At 48.8% G+C, this 20,413-nt stretch overlaps 2 protein-coding genes across 18 annotated transcripts in view; one reads left to right on the plus strand and one right to left on the minus strand.

Annotated features, from left to right (window-relative positions):
* Mok (MOK protein kinase) overlaps positions 1 to 11,671 on the plus strand; it is a 35,591-nt gene extending 23,920 nt beyond the window's left edge. For 3 of the 11 annotated variants that reach the window (XM_057782996.1, XM_057783000.1, XM_057783005.1), the window contains 8 exons: positions 3,648 to 3,726; positions 3,844 to 3,892; positions 5,064 to 5,242; positions 7,521 to 7,622; positions 8,795 to 8,968; positions 9,523 to 9,637; positions 11,160 to 11,360; positions 11,444 to 11,671. In XM_057782996.1, the coding sequence (XP_057638979.1) occupies positions 3,648 to 3,726; positions 3,844 to 3,892; positions 5,064 to 5,242; positions 7,521 to 7,622; positions 8,795 to 8,968; positions 9,523 to 9,637; positions 11,160 to 11,360; positions 11,444 to 11,524 (980 nt within the window). In that variant the 3' untranslated portion in view covers positions 11,525 to 11,671. Of the gene's footprint in view, positions 1 to 3,647; positions 3,727 to 3,843; positions 3,893 to 5,063; positions 5,243 to 7,520; positions 7,623 to 8,794; positions 8,969 to 9,522; positions 9,638 to 11,078; positions 11,361 to 11,443 lie in introns of those variants that run through there. The other 8 variants (XM_057782997.1, XM_057782999.1, XM_057783001.1 and 5 more) reach the window with 8 other exon arrangements.
* Positions 11,672 to 15,450: 3,779 nt separating this feature from the next.
* Wdr20 (WD repeat domain 20) overlaps positions 15,451 to 20,413 on the minus strand; it is a 61,712-nt gene continuing 56,749 nt past the window's right edge. For all 7 annotated transcript variants that reach the window (XM_057782992.1, XM_057782991.1, XM_057782990.1 and 4 more), the window contains one exon: positions 15,451 to 16,099. Coding sequence is in view for 3 of the 7 variants with exons in the window: in XM_057782991.1 (XP_057638974.1) it covers positions 16,046 to 16,099 (54 nt within the window). In the remaining 4 variants the exon portion in view is untranslated. The remainder of the gene's footprint in view (positions 16,100 to 20,413) is intronic.

Consider the following 20,413-nt stretch of genomic DNA (forward strand, 5'->3'; position numbering starts at 1 on the left):
AGACTCCAGCTATGCAGACGAGGGAAGTACAGACAGGAGGTTCTCCACTGGTTTACTCATGACCTTTTCTTTAGACCAAAAAGAAGAAACTGGTAGGAATCGGACATGCACTGAGCCTGGGGGGCTGGGATCTGTGTGAGATGACTGGACAGTGGGTGGTTAGCCCACTCCTTTTCTGTGTGTGGATCTGTGTGGGATGACTGGACAGTGGGTGGTTAGCCCACTCCTTTTCTGTGTGTGGACTCTCAGTGGCTCGAACACTGGCCTTACACCATTCCTCTGGTGCCTAGCTTCCATGAGGACACCCTCCTAGGGAAAAGAGCTGCCCCCATCCCCTGGGCTTTGGTGAAGGGATTAAGGAATAGTGAGGGCTGGGTAGCTGACAAGGACTCATGTTGGGGTCCAGGCAGCTAAGAAACTAGATACTTGGATCCTGTACCCATGCTCAGAACTTCCTAGACCTGAGTGAGGGCCTTAACATCTGCTTCTCCAACTGATCACCCTAAGGCTATGGTGCACAGCAGAGACTAACCCATCACCCTATGGCTGTGGTGCACAGCAGAGACTAACCCATCTCCCTATGGCTGTGGTGCACAACAGAAACTAACCCATCACCAGATGGCTGTGGTGCACAGCAGAGACTAACCCATCACCCTATGGCTGTGGTGCACAGCAGAGACTAACCCATCTCCCTATGGCTGTGGTGCACAGCAGAGACTTCCCAACTCAGCCCAAGCTCCTGAGTCCAGTTCAGATAATAATACCAGCCAGCTTCATGCACTTGAGGGGCCGAGGCAGGCGAATCTCAGTGAGTTTGGGGGCCAGCCTGCTCTACAAAACAAGCTCCAGGACATCCAGGGGTGTTACACAGAGAAACCCTGTCTTGAAAAAACAAAAACCCAAAACAAAAAAAAAAAGATCTGGATGTGTGGGCTTATGAGATGACTGAACTTTGCTGCCAAACCTGTTGACTTTCCTGAGTTGGAGGTTTTCTTTTTCCTTTTTTTTTTTTTTCAAGACAGGTTTCTCTGTAGCTTTGAAATCTGTCCTGGAACTAGCTCTTAATAGACCAGGCTGGCTTTAAACTCACAGAGATCCTCCTGCCTCTGCCTCCTGAGTGCTGGGATTAAAGGCATGCATTGTCCTCTGACCTCCACTGCACTTGTGGCATATGTACACACACACACACACACACACGTTAATTTAAAAAAGTAACAATTGCGCAGACATGATGGCGCAGGCCTTTAATCCTAACATATGGCAAGTAGAGGCCTATGGATCTTTGTGAGTTTGAGGCCAGCCTGGTCTATAGAGAGACCCTGTCTCAACAATACCCAAAAATAGATAGATAGATAGATAGATAGATAGATAGATAGATAGATAGATAGATAGATAGATAGATGATAGATATAAATGGATAATAAATAAGACAAATAAAAGATTTGGATACATGCACGAACAAGACTGCCAAGTGCACTCTCATAGTGGAACAGTGTGAAGGTAGGTCTGAAGCTGGAGCTCTGGGATGCACAGGGCAGAGGGAATTGGTGGGGAGGGACTCTGACTAATTCCTTTGTGAGCCCAGGAATGACCTAAGGAGAGCCCAGCTCCAGCAGGTGTGCGGAAGATGGAAGTTACTTGCTCAGGCTGCCCAGAAACAGGGGCTCTTCCTGTTTTTGATACAGGATCTGATTCTGTAGTCCAAGCTTGCCACAAACCTGTGGGGATCCTCCTGCTTCAGCTTCCCAAGTGCTGAAATTAAAGACATAGGGCGCTAGTACGACTGGCTTTTGGGTTGTGTTTTTGGGTTTTTTTTTTTTTTTTTTTTTTTTTTTTGGTTGGTTTGTTTTGTTTTTGTACTGGGGAATGAATGCCCCTAGGGCCTAAGCACTCTGGGCAAGTGATCTGCAGCTGAGCTACTTCTCCAACACTGTAGATAGTAGGTTATAAAATCCCCCAAGCTTAAGAAAGCTAACCAAAATCTTAAATTTTGTTGTTGTTGTTGTTTGGTTTTTTGTTTTGTTTTGTTTTGTTTTTGAGACTGAGTTTCTCTGTACAGCCCTGGCTGTCCAGGAACTCACTCTGTAGACCAGGCTGGCCTTGAACTCAGAATTCCGCCTTTCAGTGCTGGGATTAAAGGTATGCGCCACCACCATCCAGCTCAAAATCTCAATTAACTTTTAAAATTTATGTGTATAAGTATTTTGCCTGCATGTATGTTTGTGCACCATGCCTGTGCCTGATGCAAATGGAAGGCAGAAGAGGGCATCAGGTTACTTGGAACTGTAGTTATGAATGATTGTGAGCAACCTTGTGGGTGCTGGGAACCAAACTCTGGTACTCTGCAAGAGCAGCCAGTACCCCCCCCCCTTTTCTTTTCTTTTCTTTTCTTTTCTTTTCTTTTCTTTTCTTTTCTTTCTTTGTTTATTTTTTGGTTTTTCGAGACAGGGTTTCTCTGTGGGTTTGGAGCCTGTCCTGAAACTAGCTCTTGTAGACCAGGCTGGTCTCGAACTCACAGAGATCCGCCTGCCTCTGCCTCCCGAGTGCTGGGATTAAAGGCATGCGCCACCACCGCCCGGCTTCTTTTATATTTTCAAGAGTTGTTTTATGTGTATGTGTGAGTGCCTGAATGAATGTGTGTAAGCTGCAGAGCCCAGAAGAGGGTGTCTGAACCCCCTGAAACTGCTGCCCAGTGGAGTACAAGAGAGTAAGCACTCTCGATTGCTGAACCCTCTCCCCAGTCCCTAACTGATTTTTTCTTTTTTTTATTGATTTTTATTGAGCTCTACATTTTTCTCTGCTCCCCTCCCTGCCTCTCCCCTCCCCTTCTATCCTCCCTCAAGGTCCCCATGCTCCCAAGTTACTCAGGAGATCTTGTCTTTTTCTACTTTCTACTTCCCATGTAGATTAGATCTATGTAAGTCTTAGTGTCCTCATTGCCCTAACTGATTTTTATAATTCTAGTAAATTATAATGTCATGTGAAACAGTCTGATAAAAATGATTATGGTGTTGAATGAAAAGTTAGTTGCACTTAGAGATTGTTTTGTTTTGTTTTACAGACAGGGTCTCTCTATGTAGCTTTGGAGCCTGTCCTGGAACTCGCTCTGTAAACTAGGCTGACCTCAAACTCACAGAGATTCACCTGCCTCTGCCTCCCAAGTGCTTAAAGGTGTGTGCTAGCTACCACCACCTGGTGATTTAGAGATCTGAAAACCAAGTTATTTTCTTTTGTTGTTTTGAGAGCACTGGTTCCCAGTTTGTCCTCTGACTGACACACACGCTGTGGCGTGCCTGTGTCCTCCCCTGAGTAAAGGTTTCAGAGTTCGATGGAGTTTTATACATGTGCTCTCTGTTGCCTACAGTGTTTCAGGTATCTTTTACAGGGGAACCTAAGCTGTCATATACTTTACTTATTATTATTATTTTTTAGAGAGGAGGGGGTCTTTTTGAGCCAAGGTCTTGTGCAATTCAGGCTAGGCTCAAACTCCACAGGTTGAGGAGGATGACCTTGAACTCTTGATCCTAAATGCTGGGATTGCAGGCCTGTGTGCTGCCACCCCCCCAACAGGGTTTATATTTATTCATAAAGTGGTGTGTGTGTGTGTGTGATTAGTAAACATATTGGCTATTTCCTTGACTGCACAGGGAGAAGACATCCACTGTCAGAGAGAAAGATCATGCATTATATGTACCAGCTATGCAAATCACTCGACCACATGCACAGGTAGCTGGGAAGGGGTGGATCCCCCCTCCAGCGTGCAGGGACACGGCTCTAGGCGGAGACTTTGGATCAGTGAGGTGCAAGTCATTCTCTTCATTCTTTCTTTAATACTCAATGCAGAAACGGGATATTTCACAGAGATGTAAAACCAGAAAATATACTAGTAAAGGTAAAAACTTTTATATAGAAACTTGATATCAAAATAAAGATAGAATATAAAGTTTTGAAGTTTTCTTTTTTCTAGATTTATTTTTTACTTTTAATTAAGTATGTGTGTTTGGCTGGGCGGTGGTGGCACATACCCTTAATCTCAGCCTCAGTAGGCAGAGGCCGGTGAATCTTTGTGAGTTCAAGGCCAGCCTGCTCAACAGAGTGAGTTCCAGGACAGCCAGAGCTACACAGAAAAACCCTTTCTTGAAAAAAAAGAAAAGAAAAAAGTGTGTGTTTGTCTGAGTGTGGGTATGTGCACAAAAGTATAGGCAGCCTTAGAAGCCAAGATTCAAGACCTCTGGAGCTGCCATGTGGGTGCCGGGAACCGAACCTGGATCTTAACCACTGAGCCATCTCTCTAGACTTATAATATAAACTTGGATTCACTGGATAGCTCTTCTGTCCCAGATAGCTGGAAAGTATGGTTTGGTTTTGGGTTTTGTGGTGCTGGAATAGAAGCTAGGGCCTTGTCCATTCTAGACTGTCTACCCTGGCCTGGGTTAGACTTGGTTCTCCCTCCAGGTTTGTAAAAGGAGGCTTGCTTTAGCAAATGCTGCCTGCATTGTTGACTTTCTCCTGGAAGAATGTAATATAAAGAGGCAGTTTGCTCAATAGACAGCTACTCCCTGACTGGAAATGGACATAGCCATTCTCCATGCTGAATATCGGCTTGGGAAAGGGTGGGTTTGGGGGCTTTCCAAATCTGAGATTTCTCAGACTTGAAATCTCCCTACCACCCAAATTTAAAGTGTACCATGCATGGTCTCTCTAACTGACTTGCTATCAGAAGAGTCCCCTTGAACCACATGGCTGCAGGAAGCCTGTGTGCAGTGAGGCTAGAACTGAGCCACCCAGAACAGATGGCCTTGGAGCTGCTGCAGCAGGGTGTCTGTGACTGGTGACGGTATTCATCTGGATTTGGGTGCCTTCTAGACACAGGGAACTCCGTGTTCTTGCATTACAGTGTATTCTTCCAGCACATTCTTCACTAGAGTCTCTTAGAAAGCCTGTACACAGTGTGCTGTGAGCTGCTTAGATGCTGAATTTTCCCTAGTTTGTATGTTTAAATGGTTTGTGTGACGGTGGCTTCAGACTGAGATAGAGCCAACCCTGCTCTCTCTCCCTTATAGCAGGATGTCCTGAAACTAGGGGACTTTGGGTCATGCCGGAGTGTCTATTCCAAGCAACCCTACACAGAGTACATCTCTACCCGCTGGTACCGGGCCCCAGAGTGTCTTCTCACCGATGGGTTCTACACGTACAAGATGGACCTGTGGAGCGCTGGCTGTGTGTTCTACGAGATTGCCAGGTAGAGCAGGGCCAGCACCTGAGCCTGCGGTGATGTGGGCAGGTCACATGGTGAGGCTGGGCAAGGCACTTGCCAGCTCCTTCCTTTAAGTTCCAGGATGAGGTCATTCTGGTTTCTGCTTAGTTGCTACTGCACTGGGCTCTCCTTCAGCAGGCAACTGACTAGGTTTTCATCTCACTTCTTGCTAAGTACTTGCCCTTACTTGCATGGCCTGGGCAGTAGTACCGGCAGGCCCCGTGGCAGGGCAGGGCTGGGGATAGGACTTGATCATGCAGGGACTAGAGGCAAGATCAGAGAAACAAGGCAGCACCACCCTGCCACAGTGTGGGCATGAGGCTCCTCCTGGCACAATTGGACTTCTCTAGAAAGCACCAGCTCACACCACCTCTGACTTTTTGATACCATCCCTGAGAAGAACAGTGGCTGAGAACAGACTGGGGGTCTCACTCAGAGGTGAGTCTTATCTTTTTTTTTTTTTTTTTTCGAGATAGGGTTTCTCTGTAGCTTTGGTGCCTGTCCCGGAACTAGTTCTTGTAGACCAGGCTGGCCTCGAACTCCCAGAGATCCGCCTGCCTCTGCCTCCCGAGTGCTGGGATTAAAGGCGTGAGCCACCACCGCCCGGCGAGTCTTATCTTTCTTAATCAGGCCCAGGGAGGAGTGGGCGCAGACTTTGCTTCTGGGGGATCTTGAGGTGAAGTATCAACACAGGCAGGGAGGGACCCAGGGGTCAGCGTCCCACCTGCTCTTTTAACTGCTGTGGAATAATGGTGTGGACATGCACTTCAGGCCTTCTTCGGTTCTAGTCTGTATAGACGAATAATGTCATTTGGGAAGCCCAGCGGTGACTTTACTGGGGCTGTAAACACCAGCAGACAATTCTTTGTCACATCCTAAGATCCATGAGTTAGTCTGGAAGGGTATTTAAAGATGGATAATTAAGAGTACAGCAGCCCATGACATCTGAGCAAAATTTCAGACAGCCGCAGGCGAGCCATTAGTAATCATGTCCTCTGCTCAGAGCAGTTTTTTAATCTCTCACAATGTCCCCTTTAGCCATGAAGTTAAAGAGTCCTATTGCCAACGTTGTATTTTAAGTTTTTGTTGTGGCATGGAACACGGATCATGTCCCCAAATCAGAACAGCTCTGAGCTGAAGGCTTCCCAAAACTAATTTGCTAACATACTTGACTTCGGCCACCTGGAGTTTCTCAACCAAACTCCTGTGGGCTAACAGGAGGTTCTGTGTAGTTTATGGCATTTCATAGTAGAGAAACTAGGGTGCTGGACTGAGGAGTGAGATCCACTGACCGTCTCTCTTAAGAAATTCGTAGGGGGGGTTGGAGAGATGGCTCAGAGGTTAAGAGCATTGCCTGCTCTTCCAAAGGTCCTGAGTTCAATTCCCAGCAACCACATGGTGGCTCACAACCATCTGTAATGAGGTCTCGTGCCCTCTTCTGACTTGCAGGTATACACACAGACAGAATATTGTATACATAATAAATAAATAAATATTTAAAAAAAAAAGAAATTCGTAGGGGGCTGGAGAGATGATTCAGAAGTTAAGAGCACTGACTGTTCTTCCAAAAGACCTGGATTCAGTTTCCAGCACCCCTATGGTGGCTCAAATCATCCATAATTCTAGTTCCAAGGGGTCTGATGTCATCCACTGGGCATCCTTGGGTATCTGGCAGGCACATGGTGCACAGACATGCATGCAGGCAAAACACCCATACACAGATTTTTTTAAAAAATTTTAAAAATTGGGCTGAAGAAATGACTTAGTGGTTAAGAGCACTGGCGGCTCTCCCAGAGGTGCTGAGTTCAATTCCCATCTCTAATGAGATCTGGTGTCCTCCTCTGGCCTGTAGGCAGACATACAGACAGAACACTGTATACATAGTAAATAAATAAATCTTTAAAAACATTTTTAAAAAGTATAAGTTTAGGCCAGGAGGTGGTGGCACACAGCTTTAATCTTAGTGCTTGGGAGGCAGAGGCAGGTGAATCTCTGAGTTTGAGGCCAGCCTGGTCTACAGAGCGAGTTCCAGGACAGCCAGGACATAGAGAAACCCTGTCTTGAAAAACAAAAAACAAGCAAAAAAATTAAGCTTAGACATGTCTTACAAAAAAATGAAGAAAGAAAAAAAGAAATACTTGGGGCAGAAGGGAAAGCCCAGGCCAAAGAAAGAGCAACAGTCTCCAGATCAGAGGTTTACTTCGGGACAGCCTGTGTGTGGGAGGCCTGCCTCACTGCAGCGCACCTCCTTGTGCCCCTGCAGCCTGCAGCCCCTCTTCCCTGGTGTGAATGAACTGGACCAGATCTCAAAAATCCATGATGTCATTGGTACACCTTGTCAGAAGACGCTCACCAAGTTCAAACAGTAAGTGTGCACTCTGTCTGGGCCCCAGCCTTTCTACAGCAGACCAGGGATGGTGCCGAGAGCTGTTTCTGTGACATTTTCTGAGTCACCCACTGTGAGAGGGGAGCCAGCCATGTCTCTTGGGGGCTCAGGGAGCCCTACTCTTCCTGAGTCACAAAAAGCTCTCCCCGTCTCTCAGGAAGGCCTGGTACTGGGTTTCATCCCCAGAGCATTTATATGGGACTTGGGTCTGTTTGGGTGAGAGAGAAGGCTGCTTGTCAGAAAGGCCGTCTGTGATGACTTCCTGAGGCTACAGTCAGCAGTCAGAGGGTAACAATGTGCCCAGCCCTTGCAGCCCCATTGGAGTTTTGATTTGATGAGAGATGAAGCTGAGGCCTGTAGGGAGTGGGAAACTTGCTAGAAAAGATCTCCCAGAAGCCCCATGGTCCAAGGAAGGTCAGTAGAAAAGCCACCCACCTTGTTTTCTCCTAGCCACCTTTAATTCTAGTCACATGGGAAGGGAAGGTTTCTGCTTTTACAGGCAAGGGAGTCTCGTACATTTATAGCACACACATCCCTGATTATTAGGTTTAGTTTACAGCAAAATTGAACAGGAAATGCAGAAATCATCTCTTGTACAGCCTCCCTCCAATCCAGAGCAGTTGAGCTGCACTGATGGTTGGGTCTCGCAGAGCCATTGGCTTAGCAGGATTCTCTCTTGGAGTTCAGGAGTTGTATGTTTTCTTATCCCATCACCCTTTTGTTTTTGTTTTTGTTTTTTTTGTTTTGTTTTGTTTTGTTTTGGAGACAGGGTTTCTCCGCGTATCTTTGGCTGTCCTGGAACTCACTCTGTAGACCAGACTGACCTCGAATTCACAGAGATATCCTGCCTCTGCTTCCTGAGTGCTGGGATTAAAGGCATGCACCACCAAGCCCAGCTCCATTATCCTTTTTTAAAGTCCATGTTGGCCTCAGACTCTTTATGTAGCCTGGGCTGGCCTTGCACACCTGATCCTCATAGCGCTACATCGCAGTGCTAGGCTTGTAGACATGTCCCACCACAGCCATCCTGACTTGCTCCCTTGAGGATTGTGAGCTCCTACCTTCAGTGCAGGGCCCTTAGAGGCAGGGTGGCGGCCACCAGTGCTCTAATAATGGCATGATGATTTATTATCATTGGGCTTTCAATACAGGTCGAGAGCTATGAGTTTTGATTTTCCTTTTAAAAAGGGATCAGGAATACCTCTACTGACAACCAATTTGTCCCCGCAATGCCTCTCCCTCCTGCATGCAATGGTGGCCTATGACCCTGATGACCGAATCGCGGCTCACCAAGCCCTTCAGCACCCCTATTTCCAGGTGCAGAGGTAGGATTTCTGGTAGACTGCCGAATGATGAGTGGGAAGTCTTGGTTTATGAGACCCATGGGACAAGGAACTGGCTTGGGAACAGCTCAGTCCTGACAGCGGGCGTTGCCTCTGGGATGTGTCCCTCCTAGCAGTTTCCCAGCACAGGAAGGAGGGATGTGTGGCTGCTTTGGGGTTAGATGTCAAAGCTCTAGTAGGTAAGCTCCCTAGAAGAGCCTGGGGCACTGAGTGGTCTGTATGCCCCCTCGCTCTAGAGGGTTTTCTAAGTGCTCGGCGGGAGGGACTTACCGAGGGCACCTAACCTCACACATCTATACACTCCTGAATTTGACTGTTTGGCCCTACGAAGGCCACGTACAATACTGCATGTTAAGATAACTTTAGTTCCCAGCCGAGACAGCACTGAGTTTCTAAAGGAAGGGAAGAAAAGGACTCTTTAGTTCTGTGGAAAACAGCATGAATGACCACTCATAAGGGCATATTTGTAGCTGAAGGAAACAGCTAAGCTCTGGAGCCATTATCAGAGATGGCCACATTCTTTTCCTCCCCTGTAGAGCCGCTGAGACACAGACCCTAGCCAAGCACAGAAGAGCTTTCTTCCCGAAGTACCCCATGGTGCCAGAGTCATCCAGGCAAAACTGGTCATCCTCAAAGGAGGGCAGAAAGCAGGTATGAGCTGAAATCAGTGAGCTAGGTAGAGACTGGAAGCCTTTACATAACTTGTTTCTGAGGAGGCCACCACAAGGTGTGGAGGTTGGTGACACACCTGTTCTAAAGGGCACCATGTCAACTGAGTCCTGAACACCATGCTTTTACAGTCTCATGTTAGGAATATTCTAATTGCTCCAGGTAGTATGGACCTGCCTCCAACTACCTAAGCCCTTTCTGCCTCGCTACCTACTAGAACATGTGTGTGAGCCCAGAGAGGGGACCATTCCATGGGTATCTGATCTGATAGCCATGTGCAAGTACCTGTTCTGCACCAAAGCCCTTTGTGGTCACATCTGCCTATGTCCTGAGAATGACCCCAACAGGAGGTACTGAGAAGCCACTGTAGCCCTAGCTACAGATGGTGAGCATGGTGTTATTCTGCAGTCTTCACTGTGCACTCTCTCCGTCTTCCTTTCCACCTATCCTGTTGCATTCTGACCTGTGGTACCCATTGGTTCTGCCAGCCGTACAGCCTGGAGCTAGTACCTAACTCTACCTGTAGCCTCTCACCAGTCAGTTGTTTCTCCCACCCTTACCATGCATGGCAGCTCTGATCACATGGGGCCACTGCAGCCAGTGTCTCCCAGAGCTTTGGCCAGGAACCAAGTGTACTTGTGCAGTAGTATCTCCTGCATTCCCCACGGCTGTCTTTCCCAGGGGGCCTCAGATGCCCAGGCCCACATGGTAATCTCCTCTCCCTCAGCTCCTACAACCATAAATGGCCTCCAAACTGCCTGCTCAACTATGTCACCCTCTACCCTCATGTCTGCTGGCATCCCTCCATCCCACCTCACCCCCGATGTGCAGTCACATCCAAGATGGGCACTAGTTACTGAAGGCTATGCCTGTCTCCTGACTGTGGCTTGCAAGCCACACCTCAATGAGGGCACCCAGTGTAGAAGAATCTTATTCCAGGGAGCTGTGCACTGTTTTCCACAAATCTTCACATGCTAGGCATTTTTTTTTTCCCAGTACTTAAACAATGCAGAAACTACTGGGTGTGGTGGAACACACCTTTAATCCCAGCACTCAGGAGGCAGAAGCAGGCAGATCTTGGTCTACAGGGCAAGTTCCAGGCCAGCCAGGGCTACGTAGTGAGACCTTATCTCAAAAGCAAACAAGCAAACAAATGAATTCTTACCCTGAAGCTGTACAAAGGCCTATTGGGGTGAACAGGGCCTAGAAAGCCAGTCATAGTGCAGTGTTTTAAGCCTGCACTGGCCCATCACCTTGCTGCAAGTTGGCCAGAGCTCAGCCTTAAGGCTGTGCTGAGGGCCAGTGCTTGGTAGGATCTGCAGAACAGGATTCCTGGGGGGCTCTCCTTTTACTGGTGGGCTGTGGGAAGGCTGCCATACACTTCGTGGCTGGCTGTTCACCGTACTTTCCATCCTGGCTCTAGCTGGGCAGTTTGATCAGGCAAAAGAGTGTCCTTTGCTTGAGCTGATTCCTGAAGGGGAACTGATCAGTGTTCTGTTTCAAGAAGCAGCCCCTGAGGCAAGAGGAGGGCCGTGCCAGAAGACAAGGGCCAGCCAGCTTGATGGAACTGCCTAAACTGAGGCTGTCCGGAGTAACCAGATTGTCATCGTGTTCTAGTCCTGCGCTGCGGTCAGTGTTAGGCACTGGAGCAAACGGAAGAGTCCCTGTGTTGAGACCCCTGAAGTGTGCTGGTGCGAACAAGAAGGTAGTAGTCTCTAGCTTTTCTGTGGGGCTGCTCTAGGGCCTGGACTCAGTCTCCATTCAGTGTCTGTGGTTCTTCTTTACCAGACAGACACACAGAAGGACATCAAACCTCACCTGAAACAGTATCACCTGCCTACGATCAACAGGAAAGGGGGTGAATACTGAGCAGCACACCACCTGGTCACCCTTTTGGAGAGCAAGGGCAGGCGCTATGAGCAGGCTTAGGCCCCTGCGGCTGAGAGTGGACGGGCCAAAGGATGCCCTGTGTGCTGGTGGTCCTGGCAATGCTTGGTGGCCCAGGGACAAGCTGCCCAGCAGCCCGTCTGTGCCCACAGCCTGGAGTCGCGTGTGCTTGCAACCCCAAAGCAGCTGTACTGAATGTTCCAGTTCAATATATTTGTAAAACCACCTCATTCAAGGGTTTATTTCATTTTCATAATGTAAGGATTTGAGGTGACTTTTTATATGACTCAAAACATAAGATTGGGCTTGGTAACTCATACCTGTAATCCCAGCAGCACTGGGGAGGTGGAAGCCCAGCCTCAGCTATTCAGTGAGTATCCCTGCCTCAGAAAGAAAAAGAAAATAAGAAAGAAAACAAATAAAAGATAGACCCAAATCTCTGTGATGAGTGACTTAGGCTTGGTTGAGAGGCGGCCGTGCACATTGTACCTCAGTGTTTTCCCAATAGGATTGGCAGGTATTCCAGGTCTTGTGGCTGTGGTACCTCCTAGGAGCACTGTTGCAGGCTGCTGATTTCCACTGCAGAATCAGGTACTGTTACAGTGGCTCATGAGAATGGGCTCCATCTAAAATGTGTTACAAGCCGCTCCTTTGTGTCGGGTTTCCTGAGCCGCAGCTGGGCAGGCTGACATCATGTCCTCTGAGTGCCAGCTTTGAGTGGCGGCCATGTCATGATTGCTAGTGCCTAGACTCCCTTAGGGATGCAGAACCAGTGTCTGGTTGTCAGTGTGGCTTGGAGCAGGTAGGCAAGTTGGGCACCTTGTGCCCTAGAAAAAGAAGGCTGGGGCTAGGGAGACAGGGAGTGGTCAGAGGGCTTCTGCTCGAGAAGAGGACCTGAATTGGATCCACAGCATCCATGTAAAAGCTGGTACTGTTACACCCCTATAACCCGATCCCCAGGGCAGGGAACAGTGCAGGATGGGGACAAAGACAGGAGGGGCTCTGGGGCTTGCTGGCCACCAAGGGACTCAATGGAGCAGAGAACAATAAGTGACACACACTAGGTGTCCTGGTGCTTCTTTCTGCACATGGGTGTGCGCATACACACACACACACACTCAAAAGCCCATTCTACTACAGTGGAGGGATGGGAACAAATGTAAAAAGAATGGTACTGAGTGGATTCAAAAGGGCAAAAGTGGGCTGGGGAGATGGCTCAGTGGTTAAGAGCACTGACTGCTCTTCCAGAGGATCCAGGTTCGATTCCCAGCACCCATATGGCAGCTCACAACTGTCTGAAGATCCAGTTTCTGGAGATGACACCTTCATACCAATGCACATAAAATAAAAAAGTTAAATAAACTATAAAAAAAAAAAAGGGCAAAAGCATTCGTCAGACAGCTGGACTTGGGGACAAAATCCTCCTAAGCCTCTTCTTGGCTTCCGTTTTTGCTTTTGCTGTGTTGGGGGTAGAGCCCAGGCCCTATGCATTCATGGTAAGCACTCATTTAGCAGTGTAGTGTGACCTAGGCTCTACTCAGCCCTATGGAACAAAGGAATTGAGTTTGCCTTCTTTTATCATCTTTATATATATACCATTTAAATCAGGGCGGTGGTGGCACACACCTATAATCCCAGCTCTCAGGAGGCAGAGGCAGGTGGATCTCTGTGAGTTTGAGACCAGCCTGGTCTACAAGAGCTAGTTCCAGGACACGCACCAAAGCTACAGAGAAACCTTGTCTCAAAAACAAAAACGAAAAGAAAAAAAAAAACCCCGTGAGTATCTGTACCATTTAAAAAGTGAAACCTCCCAGGGAAGTGTTGAGGCTGAGACATCTGACCCCGTCCCTCAGGGCTCTACTGGCCCAAGTTTCGGGCCACTCGACAGATGGGTGGGTAGGGGCAGCGCCAGGAGTCAAAGGGCAGTGAGGCTGCAGGAGGAAGATGGGATAGCGGAGGGCAGTGCGGGCATGGAATACTCTGGGTATGAGGCTTAGAATGGACAGAGCCAGGGCTGGTGGGTGTCTCCTGCACTCTTCTGAAAGTGTGGTGTGGGCTGTCCTCTGCCTTTGCTGTTGGTTTAGGAGTCTTAGTCCAGTAGGCAGTATCCAGGCTTGCAGCCAGTCCAACACACAAGGGGACCAGAGGCGGAAGCCAGCTGAGTGGGCATGACAGCATGCCCAAAGTAGGACCTGCAAGGCTGGGCTGCACTTGGGTTGGGGCAGAGAACCAGTATCTGGAAAGGCTGCGGCAAGGACCTCAGAGGAAACCTCTTGGCTTTCTCTGCCTCCTATGGGCCTAGCTGGCACCGTGGACTGTCCCATGCAGCAGAATTTGAACGGCAATTGCTTGCCAAGTGTTTGAATTGTCACCGCAGCAGTCTGTGCTGGAAAGGCAGTGAAGTCTCACCTTCTTCTGCCTGCTATGATTGAAGACACTATGATGCAGCCTCCCCTCTGTCCCAGTCCCCACACATGGAATGACATCCATCAAGTCCTACAGTAACAGGTAAGTGAGCGGTCACTTCCTATGGCTCCAGGACCTGCTGAACACTGTTTATCTGTGGTGCTGGGGCAGTTATAAGACCATCTGGAAGGCACATTAGACCATGTGGCTAGGGACCAATATGAGGAAGAGAACCAGGAAGGTTTGTTACGGGCACAGTCATCTGACAGCTGTCAGCACAGCTGGTCAAATGGAAACACTAGGTGACAGCTGTCAGCACAGCTGGTTAAATGGAAACACCAGGTGACAGACTGGGTCGAGGCACGGCAAGGACCCTGGACCCTGGATCCTGAGCAGTGGTCAGTGAGAGCTGTGGAATGCAACTGGAGGTCTCTTCAGGCGGTGCTTCAGTCTCCACGCGAGTACTTGCTGCCCTGCTGTTAACGTGACTTCCTCTCCTCACTCCCTGCAGACAGGGAGGATCTAGAATGGAGCTGCTTCAGGAGTCTGCTAGGTTCTGTGCACCTTCCCAAGGCTAAGGCAACAGCAGAAGTGAGTGGCTTCCCTGGCCTGGAAGCCAGGAACCTAATGTGAGTAAAGACAGACTTGGGCTTGCATTGGTGCAGTAGCATCATCCTGCTGCAGCCACAGCTGCTACAAATTCAGACAACCTAGCAAAAGCCCCACAGTCCTTCTACATGCCCCTAGTTAATGGGATCAATGGAGAAATGTCTCAGACACCTCATGACTTAGTGTCAGCACATAAAAACCTTCAAGGGCCCGGCTCTATCTGATTCTTCAAAAGGTGATAAAGGTCCTCCTGCTTGGAAACACAGGCATTGTCTCTAGGTATCACCTGCAGCAGATACAAGTGGGCAGGGAATTGGACCTGAGCACAGAGATGCACGCCTGCTGACGTCAGCCCTCCGGAAGCCCCGTGTGATGACGTCTGAGCCACCTGAGTCATGGTGCGGCGGATGGAGCTGTGGAAACTTACAGTGTGTGCTCTCAGCTTTCAAGGGCAGCAGGTGGACCCCAAACCATAAGGAAAAGGCTACGTGCTTACACTAGAGTCTGCAGGCCTGAGCAGCTCCCGCGGTGTGCTGGACTGTGAGGACTGGCCCAGAGCCAAGAATTCTCAAGTGAGACATGTTTCTCAGTCAGCCTTAAACTGGACTGGCAGTGAGGGATCAAGGGACGTGACAGACAAAGAATGGAGCAATTCCATACCAACCAATGGGTGAGGCCAGAACAACAACAACAAAAAACACACACAGCGTCAGTTAAAAAAGAATAAACAAATAGTATATTCAAGATAATTTTAATATTAATGTTTTTGTGAATTAGAAATATCACTCTTAAATGATGAAAATTACTAGTGAAGTAACTCCCCCATTTCAGAATTACATTATTTACATATATAATACAGGCTTGATTGCATTGGAAACAACAGTAATAAAATAAACGTTAACAGATAAAAAGGGCATCTTCACTCCATGTCGTGGAAGCTGGGAGTCCACTACCCCATATTCAAGGTCATTTTCTATTAGCATTAAACTATTTTAAGTGCAAACAGTTTTTTTTTTTAAATCTATGATTGCAGCATCTGTCTTTCTGAATTATGTATTTAAGTCAGAAGGTGACAACTGTCTTCATGAGTGCATCCCAGGCTGTCTAGTGACTACCTAAAGTATAAAATAGATCAGTGCAAAACCAGAGTCAAGTGCTATTCATAACAGTTGAATTTAAGGTTTCTTGTCCAAGAAACATTTTACTTTACACTATGTATATATGTATATATATATTATATATGGGATTTAATTACATTGAATTTTAGAGTAAAAAGCAAGAAAACTCCATTTCTCATTTTTTACTGCAGCCCCAACAGGCTGATCTAAAGGTGGAAGCAACTCTTTGGGTTGGCAGCTCCACACAGCCCTACAGGCTGCCGCTACCTGCGCCTGCATGTGGCTCCAGCGCAGCTCATGGCTCCGTTGTCGTCTGTCACTCCCTCAGTCCACACGTGTCCGGGGGAGCCTGGGAGCAGCAGTGCAGCTGCTACACTACAGTCCCACCTGGAGAACTGGCCTGGTTTGGGGATGACAACAAGCCCTGCGAACAAAGCAGTTTACATTAATCCAGCAAGACACAGGGGCAGCGCAGACAGCCCCGGCGCTCACCCTTGGCCAGCGTTTTTCACAGGCTTGCATGCTTTTCCAAGGGCTGGAAACCAGGCTTTAACACACTCCCTGTTCCACCTAGCTAATTCCTCTCAGAGCACTGTCCTGTGCCTGGAATGAGATTCTGTGCCCCAACACCAGCTAGCAGTTAGAAGTGTCTACTGAGGACCAGCGGAGCCTTTAGGAGAAGGCATAGCTCAGACACTGCAGCTGCAGACAGGGTCATCACCTCCACCTCTGGCTTGTCAGGTCAGACCAGGCCCTAAGCCAGGTGGGCTTCCAAGGACAGGGTCTAGTGGCACTTAAGGCGTTTTCCTTCTCCCTTAGTTTAGCTGACCTCCAGTGAAGAGGCCCTACAGGTACGTGAAAGGAGTTCAGGCCCTGGGTGGGGAGTCCTGCAGCTGCAATGGTAAGACGAGCTCCCAGTGCCCTCAGAGCTGCCTCAGAGCCAAGGGCACTCATAACCCTCAGCACTGATTACTCTGTGGGCAGTTATGGCAGAGCTTGGTGCTCATTTCTTAGGAATCTGAAGATTACAGTGGTACAGCATTAGAGCTAAAAAAGGGGGTGGGGTAGGGGTTCCGCGGAAACAAACATCCTTTAGCCGTCCCGAAGAATTGTTTACTTGTTGAGTATTATTTATAAATGACATTTAATGCTAAGTAAACACTGCTACATTTTCAAAGACTCCGTGCAGAAATGAGGCTGACAGTCATAAACGGGTCATCAGCCTCACCCCACACCTTGCTGGAGGGAGCTAGGGAACAGCTGGCCCACTGCAAGCCACCTGACCCGCAGTTTCTTATCAGAGTTGAAATCTATTGGTCTAGACAAAGCCAAGAGGCAAGAACAGATGGAATATAACAACTGGCCTGATCTGCATCTGTAGGAGCTCTTATCCCCTCAGACCCTTGTTCAGACAGTGCACAAAGAGCCATGCCCCTCAGACCTCCTGTAAACCCACCACACCAGTGAGGGAAGGCAGATGCAAACAGGCCCTGGTCCACCCAAGCTGAGGTCGAGGACAGCAGCCACTTCAGTATGTGACCCGCCCTCTGTGCGTTGAGCAGCACCGCAGACAGAGGTGGCCTGCCCTGTCTCTGCAGGTGTTGCCATGGCCTGCCAATGGACGAGTGATGCCAACCATATGGGAGGCACATGATTTTTAAACAATAGTTAATGACTTAGGAACCAGGGGAAATAAATATTAACTGAATACATCCCAACTTACTACAGTACATAACCAAATAAAAACTCTCAAAGGCGAGTGTTAAGAGCCTTTGAAGCACACTGCTTGCGACAGTGCACATTTCAACTTGGACAGGCCCCATCTTTGATATTTGGTGGCCAAGTGATTCCTGATTGCCATGAGAGTCAATAAGAGCCTGACAATGAATGTGCCCACTCTGGTGGCCTCTGTGTCCTTTACTTGCAATTCTGTGGATGAGGAGTTTGCAAACATCACCAGGCCTCCAGGGTTCTAGCTCCCAGTGACACACAGCTTTCACTGATTCTGTCTTGTCCTAGCCCAAGGCCCTCATTGTCCGCGGTGTGCTCAGGAGTCCAGGGGAACCAGTCCTTACTCTCCATCATGTGCACTATCCTGGCCACTAGGCCAAGGTGAGCACACTTCGGTCTCCGCAACCAGCGGATCACATCTACCTACCTTTCAACTCCTGCAATCCCACTCAAATGTCAGAGAATTGGGCTGTTTCAGTGGGGGTTCACTTCTGCCATGTCAGCCCTGGCCATGAGTGGAGGCCAGGACCTCGGGGCCCTCCACCATAGACAGGAAGACTATTGAGAAGGTGAAATGAGAACCAGATAGACCTGGCCTCCAGTTCCCTGACCCTGTGGTCACAGGCTCCTGAGTACACTGGCCTGCTGGTCCCTAGAAGAATGTGTGAAGCCAGCACAGGCCACCAGAAACTGAAAACTGTAGAACAGGGAAGGGCCTTAGCCCAGCACCAGCACCCAGATCAAGACCGCCTCGCTTTGTTACTCGTCATTAGAACAGTGACCTCAACACTGTTTACTCTTAGGATGTGTCTTTGCAGAATCTGCAGTGGAGGCACTGGGTCTGGTGGTGTAAGCCTAATACTCCTGCACGTGGGAAGTAGAGGCCTTCAGCCACACAGGAAATTTCAGGCCAGCCAGGGCTACAGGAGACCCTGTATGAAACCCCTGTTCCCCTAAAGAAAGAGAATGTAAAATATACTCTTTATGGGGTTGGAGGGAGGTTGAGTTCCACCAAGCTACACCCCAGCCTGTCACCATTAGTCATGCTATAGTGTAAAGCCTGGGAGGTGAAAGGGGAAGTGGCCACACCCCCACTGAAGAGGTGTCAAGGCCAAAGCGTGGTGGTTCTGCAGCCCTCCTCTCTGCTTGGGGACGCTCGAGTCAAGATTAGAGATGGCACCCAGGAAGAACGTGTGTGCCTGCTGGGTGTGTGCACCTGGGCCAGCCCAGCCCTATGTACAGGTGTCACAAAACAGAGACGGTCTCTCCAGCAGAGACCCTAGTCCCAGCGATAAGACAACTCTTGAACCTGAGCTCTTCTGGTCTCACCAAATTTGCCAACATTGCTGGATATTTCATTTCAAAATTACACAACAAAATACTCCAGGTCTTGGTTTGGGTTAGATTCTAATTTACAATAATACAATGCTAATAGAATTAAGCCTTATTCCACAAGGATATATAATAAAAACAATACTGTGCCTTAGAAACCAGAACAACCAAAGAACAAGTCCATTTCCCTGCCTGCTCTGGCAGATGTTGCTAAGATGGGTTGTAGCTGGTCGGATGCTGTACTATGCAAAGGCATGTCTTGGCCTTGTGCTCTTTGCCCCGGGTGTGTTCCCCTCATCTGTCTGAGCTTAAGAATCCATTATTCTATTCCACACACTCTACAGCAAAGACCAGAGAAAACCTAGAAAGAAAGCACACTTCTGTAGAAGGTATATGAAAGAGGTCAGAGGAACCAGACTCGCTGTCGTGACTTACTGTCCCGGGACCCTGGGTCCTGCTGGGCTGTGGGCCTTGTTCACAAGCTAGCCCTGACCTACCCACTGAGAGGCCACACCGAAGGCGGCACAAAGGGGCCACACAACCTGATCTCCGATGAGAAAAGGGAAATGTCCAACTCCTTACAGACACCGGGAAAGACAGAAAATGAAACGTGCAGCGGCTGAAGGCTTCTTTGAGGTTGTGCGTTAAGGGCCACCTAAGGCCCTCATTCCGTGACCCGCCGGGCCCTGAAGTTTGCCACAGAGGAAATCTTCTCTGGCTCACCCCCTGCAGGAGCTGCCCAGAGTCCACCCAAAAGCACAGGCTGGTTTCAGAGGCACGGCTCCAAGACAGAGCTGCTACAGAACCACTAACTACAACACGGCACCCACTTCTATAGGGAGCCCTACACCACCAAGGGACAACAACTCTTTGTCTCCAAGTATACAGTAGCTATGTCTTAAAAAAATTAAATGGTATGGTTTTCTTTAAACAAAGGAGAAAATGTCATTAGCCTCTTTTAGGCCTGTAAAGCTATTTAGTTTCTAAGAAAAAGCCCTCTGTGCTGCTCGTGTGTGTGCGTGTGTGTGTGTGTGTGTGTGTGTGCATGTGTAGGGGTCCCTTTGAGCTACAGGTTTGAACAGCTCTCCTGCATGGCAGCACAGTCAACCCGATCTGCACCCAGAGTCAGGCAGTAAGAAAACACCCTGGAACTATCTGTGGGGGCTCCGAGGCAGAGAGCACAGGACCACAGCAGCTTGGAGCAGCTAAGCAAGAACCCAGTGTCTCAGGAAACAAGAGCTGACAGGTGAGTGGGAGCACCTTGGTCCAGCTCACTCTCACGATGTCACCTCGGCATGTCACCTGTAATTCTTGCATGTAAGCATTTGGAGATGGAAGTGACTAGTGAAGTCTATTTACTGAGGGACAATATGCATGGCTGACCCGCCTGACCCCAGTGGAGTGTCAACCTGCTGACTGCTCCTGTCGCTCGCTCTTTTTGCACTGGGCTCTAGGTGATGACAAAAGCCATCCCCCCAGCCCAGACGCCCAGCAGGGGTGAGGTGGGAGTGTGCTGAGAGGGAAGAGCTCCTACAGAGGCCCACAGTGCCCTTGGCTCCCTGGGCTGCCTAGGTGGCTGCAGAGCCTAGCTCCCTCCAGAGTTAACATTCACATTACACTGAACCCTTTTCAAAGAGAATCCCAGGGCCTGATCCAGACAAGCTCACACACAACT

This window comes from Chionomys nivalis, chromosome 10 (genome assembly GCF_950005125.1).
Source record: "Chionomys nivalis chromosome 10, mChiNiv1.1, whole genome shotgun sequence".
NCBI classification, from domain to species: Eukaryota; Metazoa; Chordata; class Mammalia; order Rodentia; family Cricetidae; genus Chionomys; species Chionomys nivalis.